The sequence below is a fragment of the Miniopterus natalensis genome, chromosome 4 (genome assembly GCF_054644295.1).
Source record: "Miniopterus natalensis isolate mMinNat1 chromosome 4, mMinNat1.hap1, whole genome shotgun sequence".
In the NCBI taxonomy this organism is placed as follows: Eukaryota; Metazoa; Chordata; class Mammalia; order Chiroptera; family Miniopteridae; genus Miniopterus; species Miniopterus natalensis.
In genome coordinates, this window is record NC_142084.1 from 66,542,730 (window position 1) to 66,558,582 (window position 15,853).

At 42.8% G+C, this 15,853-nt stretch overlaps 2 protein-coding genes across 2 annotated transcripts in view; one reads left to right on the forward strand and one right to left on the reverse strand.

Moving 5' to 3' along the window:
- Positions 1-15,853, forward strand: part of OR7D2 (olfactory receptor family 7 subfamily D member 2) — a 36,934-nt gene that overhangs the window by 16,213 nt on the left and 4,868 nt on the right. The gene's annotated exons all lie outside the window — the stretch shown is intronic.
- LOC107525686 (olfactory receptor 7D4-like) overlaps positions 4,020-15,853 on the reverse strand; it is a 32,616-nt gene continuing 20,782 nt past the window's right edge. Inside the window, exons 2-3 of the mRNA XM_087816698.1 lie at positions 9,670-9,841; positions 4,020-5,548 (exon numbers count right to left, since the gene is read on the reverse strand). Of these exons, the coding sequence (XP_087672824.1) occupies positions 4,592-5,530 (939 nt within the window). The 5' untranslated portion in view covers positions 5,531-5,548; positions 9,670-9,841 and the 3' untranslated portion in view covers positions 4,020-4,591. The remainder of the gene's footprint in view (positions 5,549-9,669; positions 9,842-15,853) is intronic.

A 15,853-nucleotide genomic window follows, 5' to 3' on the forward strand; every position in this document is an offset into this window, starting at 1 on the left:
ACTTTTTTGAATTCAGAATAAAATCTGATTTTTTTTTCCAAACCTACCCATTTACTCCTTGGGAATCTAAATAAATAAATCTGCTTCCTAAAGACAAGTTCCAGACTCAGACCCTTTACAATTGTTTTGACTTAATGTTTTTCATAATTTTTTAAAAACTACCTTCTCCACCCCACACAAAAGATGTCATATTTGAATATTTTTTACATAGATTAACTACAGTCTTTCACACACCACAGTAAGGTAGCCAGTCACATGCAGAAGACAGGTGAGAAGAGTCAGCTTATCAGCTAGAAACTGCGACCCTTTGTCAGAGTGCTGACTGCTCTGCCTTTCATGTCTGCATCAATTAATGAGTCAGTCGGGCTGGTGGTGCGTGATGGAGGGGCACATGGTCAGAGGGCTTCTGTCTTACACTCGCCTTCCTGAAGTCCCTGCACCCTTCCTCTCCCCTTGGAATGCTTTTGTGCAGGTGTTTGGGTAAGCCGTGGGGGCACTTTCACATCCTTGAGTGAAGGTTCTGAATGTTGCATAGGCCTTGGTCAGTAGTTTTCCCAGACCATTAGTGAAGAAATAGCAACCATTGCCTGGCTCTTGCCTAGTTTGGAAAAAATAAATGTATGTACCCTAGAGGCCAGGCCTAAGGGGAAGAGAGCACTTCTTTCAGCATTGAGTAAAATGGGGCTATTTCTTTAATTAGGAGCCCTGGAAATCAATGCAGTTACTCCCTTTGTGCCCAGTCCCTCCATCACATTAATTAGCACAGAAAGAAACTGAATTCCCCTTGCTACCTAAGTGTCCCAGGGCTCTTGAGTCTCATTACACTTCCTGCCAGTTCTTGAAACAGACAATATCTTACACAATCTCTCTGGAGGGGACTTCTAATTATACTCTTACCTAGTCTTATGTCATTATGGCTTTCAATTCTTGGAGCCTCTCAGCAGTAAGCAGTTCTGTCTTGTGTAATATTTGGGTAACACCAATTCACTCAGGATTTTTTCCTCTCTGGAGAACTAGTGACTATCAGTTAAGTGTCTTACACAGAATTAGGCTTTGGGAAGAAAGATAATAAGACATACTACTGTCCTTAAAGGAGTAAAGGTCAAGGAGGAGGGACAGATGTAAACAATAAATAAGATAGTTAGTGTGGCCCGTTAATCATTCAGGAAGTCTTGAGAAGAGGTTGTTGGACTTGGAGTGGTCAAGGGAACCGTATGGAAGAGGCAATGCAAGCCGAGTGCAGAAGGCGTATGTACAATGTTGAATGAGTGTGCCAATCCTGAGTGTAAGGCACAGAAAGAATTCTCTGACATGTAAAAGAACAATCTTAGAAGCAAGAGATAAAGCTGGAGGGGGAAAATGAGATTATGTAACACACAGAAACATATGTTAGCACTACATACCACTCTCAATTTAAATGTTAATGGAAGTTAAAGGAAATCCATTGACATCTGATGAGATTTGCAGTTGAGAAAGGTGACCTGTGCCCCATAGTAGAATGGAATAAAGGGGTCCTGTTTATATTTGCTGCATAGTGAATTACCCAAAGCACAGTGGTTTAATACAACCACAGTTTATTTAGTTAACTGTTCTGTTGGTTGACAGCTTGGGCTGTGCTTAGCTGGGCTTACTCATGTCTGCAGTCAGCTGCCAGTTTGACTTGGGGGTCACTTGCTTCTCACTCAGGTCACATCGTCAAACCATGTAGGTGGGGCCTGTATACAAGCTGCCAGAAGGCTCAGAAGAGTACAGGCTCCACTGTGCAGGTGTCTGTTGAGTCCCTGCTTGTGTCATATTTGCCCTGCACCCCGTTGCCCAGTGCAATCACAGGGTAAGCCCAGAGTGGAAAGGTATTCAGAGTTATCCAGAAGGTGCGTAGGCACAGGAAAGTGAAGAAATCGTAGCTATTTTTGCAGTCACCACAGGGCCAGTGTTTGTATCGCAAGTGTCTAGTGGAGAGGGAATAGCTTTCTATAGATAAAATTGACATATAATACATTCTTGAAATACACAATTTGATTAGCTTTGACCTCTGCGTACACTTGTGAAGCCATCACCACAGTCAAGCTGGTGAGCCCCCAAAGTTTCCTATCCCTTTGTAATCCTGATTGTTCCCCAGACAGCCAGTGAGCAGGCAAGGTTCTTGTCCTCTGGAGTGTTGAGGTATTAAAATCTGTTCATCTGCTTATTCAACAGATGGCTTCTATTGAAGACCTAAGGCTCTTCCATGCAAGGACTCGCTTGACTAGAGACTGGTATCTTAGTTCCGTTCTGTTCTGGGCCTTAGGAAAGCCAGGGTCTTCCCCTCACTTCATTGTTTCTGCATTTCCTTTCCTGATTCTTCTGAGTCAAGGTAGATCAGTGCTGCTTACCCAGGAGTGGTTTTGCTCCTTAGGGGCATTTGGCAATTTTAAGTGTTAATGACTGAGGCGTGAGGGTGGGGAAGCTATTAGCATCTAGTGTATAAGGCCAGGGATGCTAGTAAATTTTCTACAACGCATAGGACAACCCCACATCATAAAGAATTATCTGGCCCCAAATGTTAACAATACCCAGGTTGAAACACTGTGGTAGAGGAATACTTTTCTCTACCAGGAAGTAATTGAAAGATAGAGGACAAATCAGATAGTGCTCTAGGCTCATTCGTATGGTCCCGTTTTCCTGGCTACTTCTAATCTGCCCAGGTCACCAGGGCCAAGTGCTCCGTAGGATGGTTGGTAGTAAGAGCTTCTGGCACTGAATGAAGTGATTTTTTTCCCCAGAAGCAGTCAGCTTGTATCTCACCGTCAGACATCTCTGGTGAAGGCAGCTGGGCAGAGCTTTCCAGGTTACAGCATCCTGCCAGTAGATGGCATAAGATGGGAGCACAAATAAATGCTGTGTTCATAAATATGATGCCCACTACTTTTTGAGAATCTATATATTAGATATTTAACACTTAATTTTCTGCAATCACCCCAACAACTATTTACACATAAAGAGTCCAAGGCTGTTTAGAGATAGTCAATAGTATCCTAATAAATGGTAAAAAGGATTCAAACATTGGAATCTGAATCCAGTGATCACCAAGAGGGTTCCATGGGCATCAAGACAATGCAAGACAGATGTTGACAGATTTTTATTTTTAAGTTTTTACTTTTTGCTCTCAGGTTAAGAAATTCACCCCATGAGCTGAACCAGTATAAAGAATGCTTTGTTTTCCCAGTTCCCTGTTGTCGGAAGTCTTTATCTGGGGTCATATCCTGGTCTAATCCTTAGTTTCTAGTCCAGGAACTTTCTCTCCTGGACCTGCTGGACTCTACAGATCTGATCAGCATGTGGTGCTCCTAGGACTGAGGCTTGCACAGGCCCCCCTCTCCTACATGGCTTTCTTGGTGCTCCGAGAGTTCTGGGGATGTATACAACCCCATCTAAACCCATATCCAGATCAACTCTAGCCAGTTCCAACTCTGTTCTGCTGATAGCAGATCCCTCCTCTGCACTTGCACCCCTACCCCCCACACACCTCCGTGGCAGTACAGCTATTTAATGGGGTTTCAAGGACAGAGGAGTCCCTGGCTGGCTGTTTATAATCTCTGCACCCTTTGTGTGGTCAATATAGACCTCGGTGGCCCTCATGGATCTTGTGGTGACTAACAATTATTGAGTGCTTGTGGCAGACACTGTTCTGAGCTCCCTTATGTGTAACGTTTAATCCCTGCCAGAACTCTTTAGGAAACGTTATTGCCATCCCTGTTGTTATGGATGAGGGTATGGAGGCACAGAGAAGTAACTTGGGCAAGATCGTACCGTTTGTTAGATGAAAATATTTGAGCCCGGACTCCTCTTAGCCACTATGCTATGCTGCCCCTCAGTATATGGTAAGTGCTATGAAAACTGGAATGAGTGGAGGGGTGGCCAGGGTAGGCCTCTGAAGAGCAGACAGTTTTGATCTGAAGCCTAACTTGTGAGAAGGAGCCAGGCATGTGAAGATTTGGTGGAGCATGAACCAGGCAAGGATGACAGAGTGGACTGCTTTGGACTCCCATTGCAGATCTGCTGACCCGTATGGATCAATAACAGAACTTTCTCCCAAAGTAGACACTACAAAGAAGTTTTTATTCAAGTCCTCAGTATAGGTCAATGGCCACCACCAAAGGAAAATACAGCAAGTAAAATTCTGTGGGGTCATGGAGGTCAGTATGAGACAGTTCAGAAAATGGTTCCAGACAGACCAGGGAAAACTTGGTGCAGTGGGCATGGTGCTTTGTTTTAGCTAGAACATAACAGGGGTAAAGATGAGTCATTAATGTGTAAACACTTGTCACTCTGCCTTCTCCCCTGCTGCATTCCTTGACTTGCTTTCTCCCCCTTTGATGCGTGCAGGAGTCTGCATTCTCGAAAGTTTATTTGCACAAGAAGTTTAGTTATTGGTTGGTCATGCTTTTTCCTTGGTAGATGGTGGGCCTTTGGGTGTGCTACTTCACGTTTGTCTTTGGTTCGGGTGTCTTCTAGTACACCAGGAATAGCATTTCTTCTCCATGTCTTCAGACTACATATTCAGGAACATTATCAGCACTTTGGGTCTCCATTGTCCTTAACTTGCATAATCTCACCAAGAGTAAGCTTCTCTACTGAAAAGTTTCCTCAGAGCCTTTTTCATGTCCCTGTTCCTCAGACTATAGATGAAAGGGTTCAGCATGGGGGTAACCACTGTGTACATCACCGAGGCTATTGAACCCTTTCTGGAGGGGTGAGCTGTTCCAGAAGTGAGGTAGACCCCAAGGCCAGCACCGTAGAACAAGGAGACAGCTGAGAGGTGAGACCCACAGGTAGAAAAGACTTTATACTTACCCCCAGCAGATGAAATGCCCATTATGGAGGAGATAATTCTAGAATAAGAAAAAAGAATCCCAGTCAGGGGAATGACACCCAGCAGGCTAGTTATAAAATGCTGTAGGATGTTGTTGGCAAGGGTGTCAGAGCAGGCAAGCTTGAGGATCTGAGCAAGTTCACAGAAGAAGTGGGGGATTTCTGTTTCTTTGCAAAAGGACACCCTCAATACCATCAGACTTTGCAGCAAAGAATAGGTCAGACAGATTAACCAAGAAAGCAGCAGCAGGAGACTACAAAGGCGAGGGCTCATGATGACTGTGTAGTGTAAGGGGTGGCAGATTGCCACAAACCGGTCATAGGCCATCACTGTCAGGAGCAAATCATCTAGCCCAGCAAAAATCATGAAGAAATACATCTGGGTCATACAACCTTCATACATGATGTCTTTGCTCTGTGTCTGAATGTTCACCAGCATCTTCGGGACGGTGGTGGAGGTGAAACAGATGTCAACAAAGGACAAGTTGGACAGGAAGAAGTACATGGGGGTGTGGAGGCGGGAGTCGGAGCTGATGGCCGCAATGATGAGCAGGTTTCCTGTAACACAGACTAGGTACATGGACAGGAACAGCCCAAAGAGGTGGGGCTGCAGGTCCATGTCTTGGGAAAGTCCCAGAAGGATGAATTTTGAAGTAGCTGTTTGGTTCCCTGCTTCCATAATATTTATGGGAATTGCCTGAAGGAGGCAAGAATAATGTTGAAACAGTAACAAAACAGGAATGTGCCACCCATTTCAAACTCATTCATTAAGTTTTATGTTTTATCTAAGAGAGTTGTTTTCTTACGTTGCTGAAAATCTCTTCAGTAATAACCTTTCCTTCCCTGCTTCCACCACTACTACCTGGAACACCTCCTCTTTAAAATGAATGTCCCACACTATTCAGGGTTCTCCTTTGCAAACTGCCCTAGAAATCCCGTGTGCCACCTATTTGCCCTTCCCCTCTCCAACTACTGGCGCCCAACCACTGATCTTGCTGTCACTATAATTTTGCCTTTTTGAGAATGTCATGTGGTTAGAATCATGCAACGTTTGCAGACTGGCTTCCTTCACTTAGCAATATATAAGATTTCTCTATGTATTTTCATGGCTTGATAGCTCATTTCTTTTTATTGCTAAATAAGATTCCATTGTCTGGATATACTACAGTTTCCATTTCCTATTGAAGATCTTGGTTGCTTCTAATTTTGGCATTTATGAATAAAGCTACATAAAATTTGCAGGTGTATGTGCATACATAAGTTTGCAGTTCACTTGGGTCAACACTAGGAATGCAGCTTCTGGATTATGTTTTCCTCTAAAGAAATAGCAAGTAATAATAATGATAACCCATCAAACTTAATGAGACTATCACATGTTGGTGATTGGCATGACAATGTATGAAAAGACTCCTTTTGGCTCAGAGATCAAGTTAGTAAGTATTAAGAGCCTTCCAAATGGGAATCCTCTATTTTAGTTCTAGGTATGAGACTGTCGGTAGTCTTACTGCTTATGGTACTTTGAATGCACTGTAGAGCATTGCTGTTGGAGTATAATGTTTATAGTTGTGGAAGTTTTTGAACAACCCAAATGGAGTGGTTAAAAAACACTAACCAACATGACAAAGTGAACATGTTATAATGTTAAATAGAAAGAATAGGACAGAAAGCCATTCACATAGAACATTAGCAAGTTAGAGATGAACTGTGACCGGAAAGAAATTCACCAGGATGTTCATGTTGCTTATATCTCTGAGAGGTAAGATTCTGGGTACTTACTTTCTTTTTCACTTCTTTTTCTGTACTTTCTTAATTTTCCACAATGAGCATATATTATTTTGTGATCAGAAAAAAATTAGAGAGAAATATATTCCTATCTTAAAACAGGTTTCAAGATGCCGCCTCTTCTCCCTTTTCCCCTGGGGCAGGTCAGGTACAGAGTAATCACTCAGTAAAAGATAATTTATCGTGAGCCATTATGATAGTATTTAAAAGATGAAAGACGAGAAAGCAGGAGGAAGAGAAACAAATATGAGATGAAAACAAGGAAACGAAGCTGTAGAATAAGTCAGAGTCCTCCAGAGAAAGAGAACCAGCGGGGGGTGGGTGTGTGGGTGTGGGGGTGGGTGTGGGGGTGTGTGTGTGTGTGTATAGAAAGATTTATTGTAAGGAATTGGCTCATGTGGTTATGGAGGCTGACAAGTCCCGATCTCCACTTGGCAAGTTGGAGACCCAGGAGAGCCACTGTGTAGTTTCTGTCTGAGCTCAGAGGCCTGAGAACCAGGAGAGCTGATGGTGTAGTTTCAGTCTGAAAGCTGGCAGGCTTGAACAGAAAGAACTGATGTTTTACTTCTAGTCTGAAAGCAGGATAAAAAAACAACACCCAATGTCCCAGCCCAAAGGTAGTCAGGCAGAAGGAATTCTCTTTTACTCAGCCTTAATGTTCTATGCAGGCCTTCGACTGGTCAGCTGAGGCCTACTCCCATCAGGGAGGGCAATCTGCCTCACTCAGTGTAGGGATTCAAGTGCTAATCTCATCTAGAAACAACCCAAGACACCCAGAATAATGTCTGAACAAATATTTACCATCAGATACATGCTCTGTATATATTTCTATATGATCACAAAATCATATAGATTATAATTATGTGTTCAGTTCAAAGGGCTGAAAAGGTCTGCACCTGGCTGCAGTGACAATGAGTTTGATTATGAAATGGGAATGATATCCATTGCCTTCAGGCCTCTCTGATGGGAGGCAGACATTATTGACCAGTCAGCAAAGAATTGGAGATAATTACCTTGATTTTGAATATTTGGTGGTGGCGCTAGTAGTGGGGGGGGAGGGTTTGTGTGTAGCATGCAGAATAAAAGATGTAGAATAAAAGATGTAGGGCATATTTTTCAGATATGGGAGGATTATAATCAGGTGAGAAATGCAAATTTTATTGCTTCGGGATTCCTAGGATCTTAGGAAGACAGGCTGCAGGAACTTTGTGGGAACACCTGAACCTCAGGTATGTAGTAGGACATGAGAAGTCAGGAATGGGTGGAGATGGCTGTTGCTACAATACCTTTTTTTTTTAATCCTCACCTGAGGATATTTTTTCCATTGCTTTTCAGAGACAGTGGAAGGGAAAGAGATGGAGGGAGGGAGGGAGCAATATCGATGTGAGAGAGACACATGGATTGGCCTCCTGCACGTTCCCCAAGCCTCCCACATGTGTCCCAACAAGGGCAGAGGGATCTAGCCCATAACCGAGGTACGTGCCCTTGGCTGGAATCAAACCTGGGACCCTTCAGTCCACGGGCTGATGCTCTAACCTCTGAGATAAACTGGCTAGGGCACTACAATACTTTTTTATAAAATAGGTGAATATATGAATATTATTATTTAGGAAGCCTCTGTCTTTGGTTCAAAATGACAAAATAAACTGCCCCTGGGCACTTTCTTCACTCACCAATGCTGCTTTAATTCAGATCCTGCTAATCTCTCATCTGTGCTACAAATAGATTGGCACCCATTTGGCCCATTCTGCAGGGGATGTGAGAATAAATCCAGTCTCAGCATTGTGTGCATCTTATAATTATTCGGTGGCTCTGTATCCCTCCAGGAGAGAGCCCAAACTCCAGTGCCCTCCATGATCTGACCCCCATCCTGTTGCTCTGTCTTTACCTCCCATTCCACCACCCTCTTCCTGCCTTCTAATCCATCCTTTGTATTAAGGAGGAAATCTCCCAAAACTTTTCAGTGAGGCAGAAGGATAACTATCACTGTGAAGTGTTGTCTAATTGCCTGCCTAATTCTCTCACTTTCTGGGGGAAGGTCCCTTGGCTTAGGACCTAGACTCTATGAAGTTAATGCTCATAGGAATTTAATAAATTGCAAGTGATTTTTGTCCAGCATTCATTCAAATTATTTTTTTTTTTCAGCTAAAAAGATTACCCCCAAAGTTATTGTTTATTGCCCTGTAGGAATCTCTATCAGGTAGAAAAGATAACCCCAAAGGCTATGGTTTTATTTTCCTATATTTTTACATCTAACTTAGAAAACTAATGCCATCATTCCTTTCCTGCCTATATAAATTTCTGTTCTTCAAATGCTCTGCAAACTAGCTTTGCTCCCCTTGCTCCTCATTAATAAGTCTTCGGCATGTGCTCTATATATATCTGTGTGAGTCACATTTTTATCCATTGGAAAACAATGCTTTGACATCAGATATTCAGCGTCTTACAATTCTGGGGACATTCTGTGTAGTTTCATAGCTTTGGACCTTTGCATTTACCAGGTCCTCCTCCTCCCTTAGTCACATGGACGAGTCCTATTCCTGTTCCCACACTGTCCTGAAATCTTATATTGACACCCCCACGCAGCACCCTCTTTGGACACTCTCTGTACCTTGGTAGACTGGACTACACATGGGGCAAGCCATCACCTCACATGCATCTGTTTGTTTCTAGACTTTTCATCCGCCCAGGAGAGCAGCGCATCGTAGCTACCTCTCTATGTGCAGCACTTAGCTCTGTGTCAGGAACAGGGGAGATGCTCTATAGATGTAGAAATGTCCCATCAAAGCAAAAATTGGGGGAGGAAACATTCAAGTGAGTGGAGAGAAGTTATGAGGGGAAGGCCCACAGCTGAGAGGCAGTGAAGAACAGCGGACCTGAAGACAGAAGGAAGGTCTAGAGAACATGAGGTCTAGTGAGGCTTGGAAGCCTGTCCCGAGCGAGGCCTTTAACTTGATTTTGTTGGGCTTTTCTTCCTCTACATCCCTGCCCACATGCCAGGAAAGCACGCAAGTGAAAGTTTTGTTCCCCTCTTACCTGTGCCACAGCAGCTTCTGAGAATCCTCGAGCATCACGATGGAATTTCTGAAGGTCTGCGCTCTATTATCTTTGCTTCTCCCAACGGACGACAAATAAAGACGCAGGAACAGGGATGAAGTGCTGAGCGCAGCGCCCAGGGGAGTTTCCTCCTGGCCTGGGCCAGGTGAGCCTAAAGTGAAGGGCACAAGAGGATTATTTGGTTCTGAATCCCCTTGCGTCTCATTAAATAAATTGCTATTTTAACGGAATGTTTCTGGAGAGCCCCTCCTGTGAGGGTCAGTGGAGTGATCTCCCCTCACTGGGAGGATTGAAGCCATGTGTTGGATCCTAAGTGCCAGGTTTTGAGTTCTGTGTGCCATGTAGCTGTTTTCATTTCATCTGCAAAATCCCCCTCAAAGTCTGCGTGAACACTTTATTATTATTTTATAGAAGAGGAAAGAAGCAAAGCATTTCTGTGTCATCTGTGCAGGTCATGAGGCAGAAAGGAGTGAAACCAAGTTTAAATCCGTAGTCTGACTCCTGACCTGGCGCACCTGGCTGGTGTTCTCCCCCTGCCAACCTGACTATTTATTCACTTCCCCGGACGCTCCGGGAAGAGACCGCGGACTCACTGTGTCTCCCCTTGGGGGCTTTCCAATAGACCACAGCAAAGAGCAGTGAGTAAACCTGCTGTAGCAACTTCATAGGAACAACGGATGGCTGGATCACAGGCAAAGAGCACAGCGTCGCACACAGTAATTTAGGGCAAAGCCCCTGTCCTGGATATCCCAGTAGAGCTGTCCCCTTCCTCCATTCATGCATTCAGCCCAGTCAATCTCAGAGAGACATGTCAGGGTCTTGGTTCCATTTCTACTCAGGAAACTAGAAACAGTTTAAAAGTATACCTCAGATATGCCTGTGGGTAAGACCTCTGGACTCTGCTTAAAACTTTCTAAAGGTTGGGAAACTTAATTTTGAATCCTTGTCTGCTCTACTACTATCTCTGTGACATGGGGCAAGTTCTTAATATCTCTGAGCCTGACTTGATTCCGAGTTGACACAACCACGTTGAATGATTGACAGATAGCGGATGCTCCCTGTGGGGTCAATGTGTGGTGGGTGCAGTACGTAAAGGAAGGGAAAAGTAAGTTTTAGATATCACCTTTAATAATAATAATGCCAATCCTTATGCCAGTCAACTTAAATGTTGATGGTATGATATCCCTTGGCCCCTGCCGGGGAAGCCATACTGCCTACGCTCTTTATGAACCAAAGGAGTGTGTGCAATATCTGGAAGAGATTTCTTCTGTTGTGTATTCGATGCTTCCTCTGTGATGAGAAAGTACAGGCCCTAGGGATTGAAAAATGAATGAGACACAATAATTTTTCTCCAAATACTAAGTGGGTGACAAAAATAAAATTTTTCAGACAGCAAAGTGGACAAAATTAAGAGGTATACTTAGGAAATAATTCATGAATTTTTGTTTCCTGGTACCAGTCAAAAATTGATTAATTTTGACATTAGAAGCCTGGCAGTGTAAGAGGTTACCCTGGTCTTTGTCCTTGAAGTTACAGTTTGAACAGCTATAATTCAACAAAGGATTCCCTGCTCAATACACAAACATCTGAGAGATCCACGCTGTTATGCAAAGTGCTGAGGTCCCAGAAAAACTCACTGTATTTTTTGTGGATTCCAAAGAAATAACCCAGAGGATTGGCTGTGAAAGACATGGCTTTATTAGAATTAACCTGCTCACCAGTGGCCGCTGACCGGTGACATTTACTGCCACACCAGCTGCCACTGGTGAAGTTGTCCCGCTAAGTCCCACCCAGCCTGCGAATGGGCCAGTGAGCCGCACCAGGAGCAGCTGGCCTGCGAGTGGGCCAGTGAGCCGCACCAGGAGCAGCTGGCCAGTGCTCTTATTTTGCCGCCACCTAGACTTTCCCAGCACAAGGTTTTAGAGAGCACAGAAAACAGAGAAAAACGGCCTGCAGGGGTACGTGTGTAAGCTGTGTGAGGTCAAAATACTATCTGTTTACGATCCAGGCTCACATCTAGAAGCAGTTTCTCTTTGGCCTTTCCTAGACTGAGTTGCTGGCCAGGCTCCCAGGGTCTCACAGTCTGCTTACAGACGGCCTTCACTGTATTTCCCATAGGGTGGGAGGGGGAGTTGGAGCATGGGAAGGGGCCCATGTTCCCATTTACCATACATGCACATTGAAACATCCAATGGTGGGCACATTGGAGCAAACGGGAGGTAGGAAGGAAGAAGAGCAGAGCCGGGTGCCACAGATGCTGCCTGAAGCTCACTGCATATCTCAGCAGAGGGGAGAAGTCAGGTTGCAGCCTGCATTCCCTGAAGCCTTGAAGATCAGAGAGGTAGAGGGAGCATCCCTGCTTGCGCAGAGCAGAGACAGAGTGCAGACATACGGCTACAATTGTCTGGCAGCTGCCACTGCCAGGCAGAAAAACAAAGCCACAGAGTTTGGATACCTCCCCTCACCTTCCCAGAGCTAGCAGTGGGCCCCAGAAGAAGCTGTAGCAGTGAAGGCTGGGCTACAGAGCACACTATATGCAACCCTGGGAACTGGAGAGGCAGAAGCATTTTCCCCCAAGGGGAAGGCACATGCTTGGGCTAAATCAAGAGACAAGGATGGAGATACAGAGGTAAAGGAACTGAGGTCTGACAAGGAGAGCAAAGCCACAAATGCATCATCCAGCCTATCTCAGCTCACCCCACTCCCACCCACTGTGGCTGAGCCTAGTGGAGGCACCTAGGACTCCTCCAGCAGTGAAGAACTGCTGACAGTGTCTGGCTACAGAGAACAGCACTGAGATTTCATGGGATCAGAACCCCATCACCCTCCACTTTCCCCCACAGAAGTGGTGCCCTGAGACTTAGCAACCTGTTCACAAAGGAGATACCCACCTCCTCAGGGAATACAGGGCATTTTTCACCTTCCTGCATGAGCAGGAATCCAGAGAGGATAGCAGTGCAAGAGAAACTTTAAAACTTGCACTTCAGCGCCACCTACTGGTAAACTAATTAAGACTTTACCAACCTACTAACTAGAGAAGTGCCACTCTTAAAAACAAACAAAGCAGACTTTATTCCCATAAACGCTTAGGCAGAGAAAGAATCCATCAAATACCAGGAAAAATCAAGGTAATAAGGCAGCTATAAATAAAATCTCTAGAAGGTAAAGACATGGAAATATGTGATTAAATAATAGAATTCAAGATTGCAGTTCTGAGAAAACAAGATACAAGAAAACACAGGAAGTTTAATGAACTCAGAAATAAAATCAATGAACAAAAGGAGAACTTTACCACAGAGATTGAAACTTTAAAAAAAGAAACAAATAGAAATTCTGGAGCTGAAGAACTGGATAAAAGAGGAGAAAATGAACTAGTGAGCCTAGGAAATAGAGCTAACCAGATAGAGGAAATAATTAGTGATCGAAGATAGAAATCCAGAAATGATGCTGGTGGAAGAAGAGTGAGACTTGAGAGTAAAAAAGAAAAGAAAAAAGAACTACGAGAACTGAGAACTATCTGACTCCCATCAGAAAGAACAATATAAGAATAGTAGACATACCAGAAGGAGAAGGGAACAGAGAGCCTATTCAAACAAATAGTTGACAAGAACTTCCCAAGTCTTTCGAAGGAGCTGGGTCCTCAAGTCCAAGAAGCAAACAGAACACCTAATTATCTCAAATCAAAAAGGCCTGCAAGGCACATTATATTAAAACTATCAAAAATTAATGACAAAGAAAAAATTCTCAAAGCCAGAGAAAAGAAGACAGTACCCTATAAAGGCAATCCCATTAGATTACCATTGGATTTCTCATGCTAGGAGAGAGTGGAGTCAAATATTCAAACTATTGAAAGGTAGGAATTACCAGCCAATAATATATCCAGCAAAGTTAACCTTTACATATGAAGGAGAAATAAAGACTTTTACAGACATATAGAAGCTGAGGGAATTTCCCACAAGACCTGCATTTTAGGAAATAATGAAGTTATTCTACCTGAAACAAAAAGACAAAAGGGACAAAACTATGAGTTAGATGACTAACAGACAGAAGCAGGAAATTGCAATCTTTATTCAGAATAGGGTATTATACATTTAAGTATAACATAGAAGTTAAAGGAGGTAAAAAAAATTTTTTAAGAGAAGAAATTAGCTACAGCAATTCAGAAATGAATTCACAGCATAAATAGGGATACTTTGTAACAACAGAAATATAAAAGGGGAAGGGACAAAGGTCTGAATTTGCAAAGGAGGATGGAGATTAGATGTATTCAAAAGAAAAAGACTATTTATGAAATTTTTTTTAACAAAAACATAATGGTAACCACATACAAAAAACACAAATCTGAGATACTTAAAGAAAATATTTACACCCGGCCAGGCGTGGCTCAGTGGTTGGGTGCCGACCTAGGGTCCAGGCGATCAGGGTTCGATTCCCAGCCAGGGCACATGCCCGGGTTGCGGGCTCGATCCCCAGTCGGGGGCGTGCAGGAGGCAGCCGATCAATGACTCTCTCATCACTGATGTTTCTATCTCTCTTTCTCTCTCTCTGAAATCAATAAAGATAAATTTTTTAAAAAAAAATAAAAAATAAAAAAATAAAAGAAAGAAAATATTTACACCTGTTAGAATGGCTGTTACCAACAAGACAGGTAATAACTTATTAACTTAAAAATATAGAAAACAAAGGAAAAAAATATGGAACGCCACCAAACAAAACCAACAAACAGAAACAAAGTGAAACAACCAATGGAGACACAGAGGTACCAGAAAATCAAAGAGAAAAATGGCTATAAAAGATCCTCATACATCAATAATTACCCTAAATGTAAACGGACTGAATTCACCAATAAAAAGGCACAGAATAGCACATTGGATCAAACAAAAACATATGCTGCCTCCAGGAGACACATCTCAGCTGCAATGACAAATAGGCTCAAAGTAAAAGGATGAAAAGTGATTCTCCAAGCAAATGGCTTTCAGAGAAAAGCAGGTGTAACTAGACTTATATCTGACAAAATAAATTTCAAGATAAAAAAGTGTAACGAGACAAAGGTGGACATTTTATAATGATAAAGGGGACAATACATCAAGAAGACATATCAATATATATTGTACTCAACCAGGGAGCACCAAAATATATAAAGCAACTACAAACAGAACTCAAGTGAGAAACTAACAAAAACATAATTGTCATAGGGAACCTAAATACCCCACTGACAGTTATAGATAGATCACTCCCCCAAAAAATCATAAGGAAATACCAGCCTTAAATGACACTGGACCAAATGAATATAATCGACATTTACAGAGCCTTTCATCCCAGAACATCAGGACATTCTCCAGTGCACATGGAACATTCCCAAGAATGGACCATATGTTGGGACACAAACAAGCCTCAACAAATTCAAGAAGATTGAAATTATACCAAACATATTCTTCCATCAAAATGCTTTGAAATTGGAAATCAGCTGCAAAACCAAAGCAGGAAAAGCCACAAGTATGGGGAGATTAAACAGCATGCTATTAAAGGATGACTGGGTCAAAGAAGAAATAAAAGGAGAGATCAAAAGATACATAGAGACAAATGAAAATGACTGCCACATATCAAAGCTTTTGGGATGCAACTAATTAAAGAATAGTACATTTCACTTAGAATGAAGAATAGATAATTTATAAAATAATTCATTTACTTTCAAATGAATTACAGAACTCCAATTTTTATGGTAAATCATAGAGTATCAATTTAATTTCCTACAATCAACTGGAGCATTTCCTTTTTCATTTAAATATTTCCTCATGTCCAAAATGAAAAATCATCTTATAGTTCTATCCTCTCTTCTCTTCACAACCAAAGTTCTTGATAGTGCTCTACACTCCCGAGGTCAGTTTCCTCACTGCTAATTCACTGCCAAGCCCACTATAAATGGACCCCTCCCCATCATTCTACCAAAATTGCTCCATTGTTTTCCGTATCACTAAACCCAAGACTTATGGTTCAGCCTGTATTTTATTGACCTCAGACCATCATGTTACAGGGTTGACTCCCTCCTTTAAAACAGGACTTGCTCCATCTCCACGGTGCGTTCAGCTCCACGTAGCCTACCCAGTCACAAGGGGTCCCCTGAGACACACGCATCTCCATTTGCTTCTGTGTTACTTTGAGA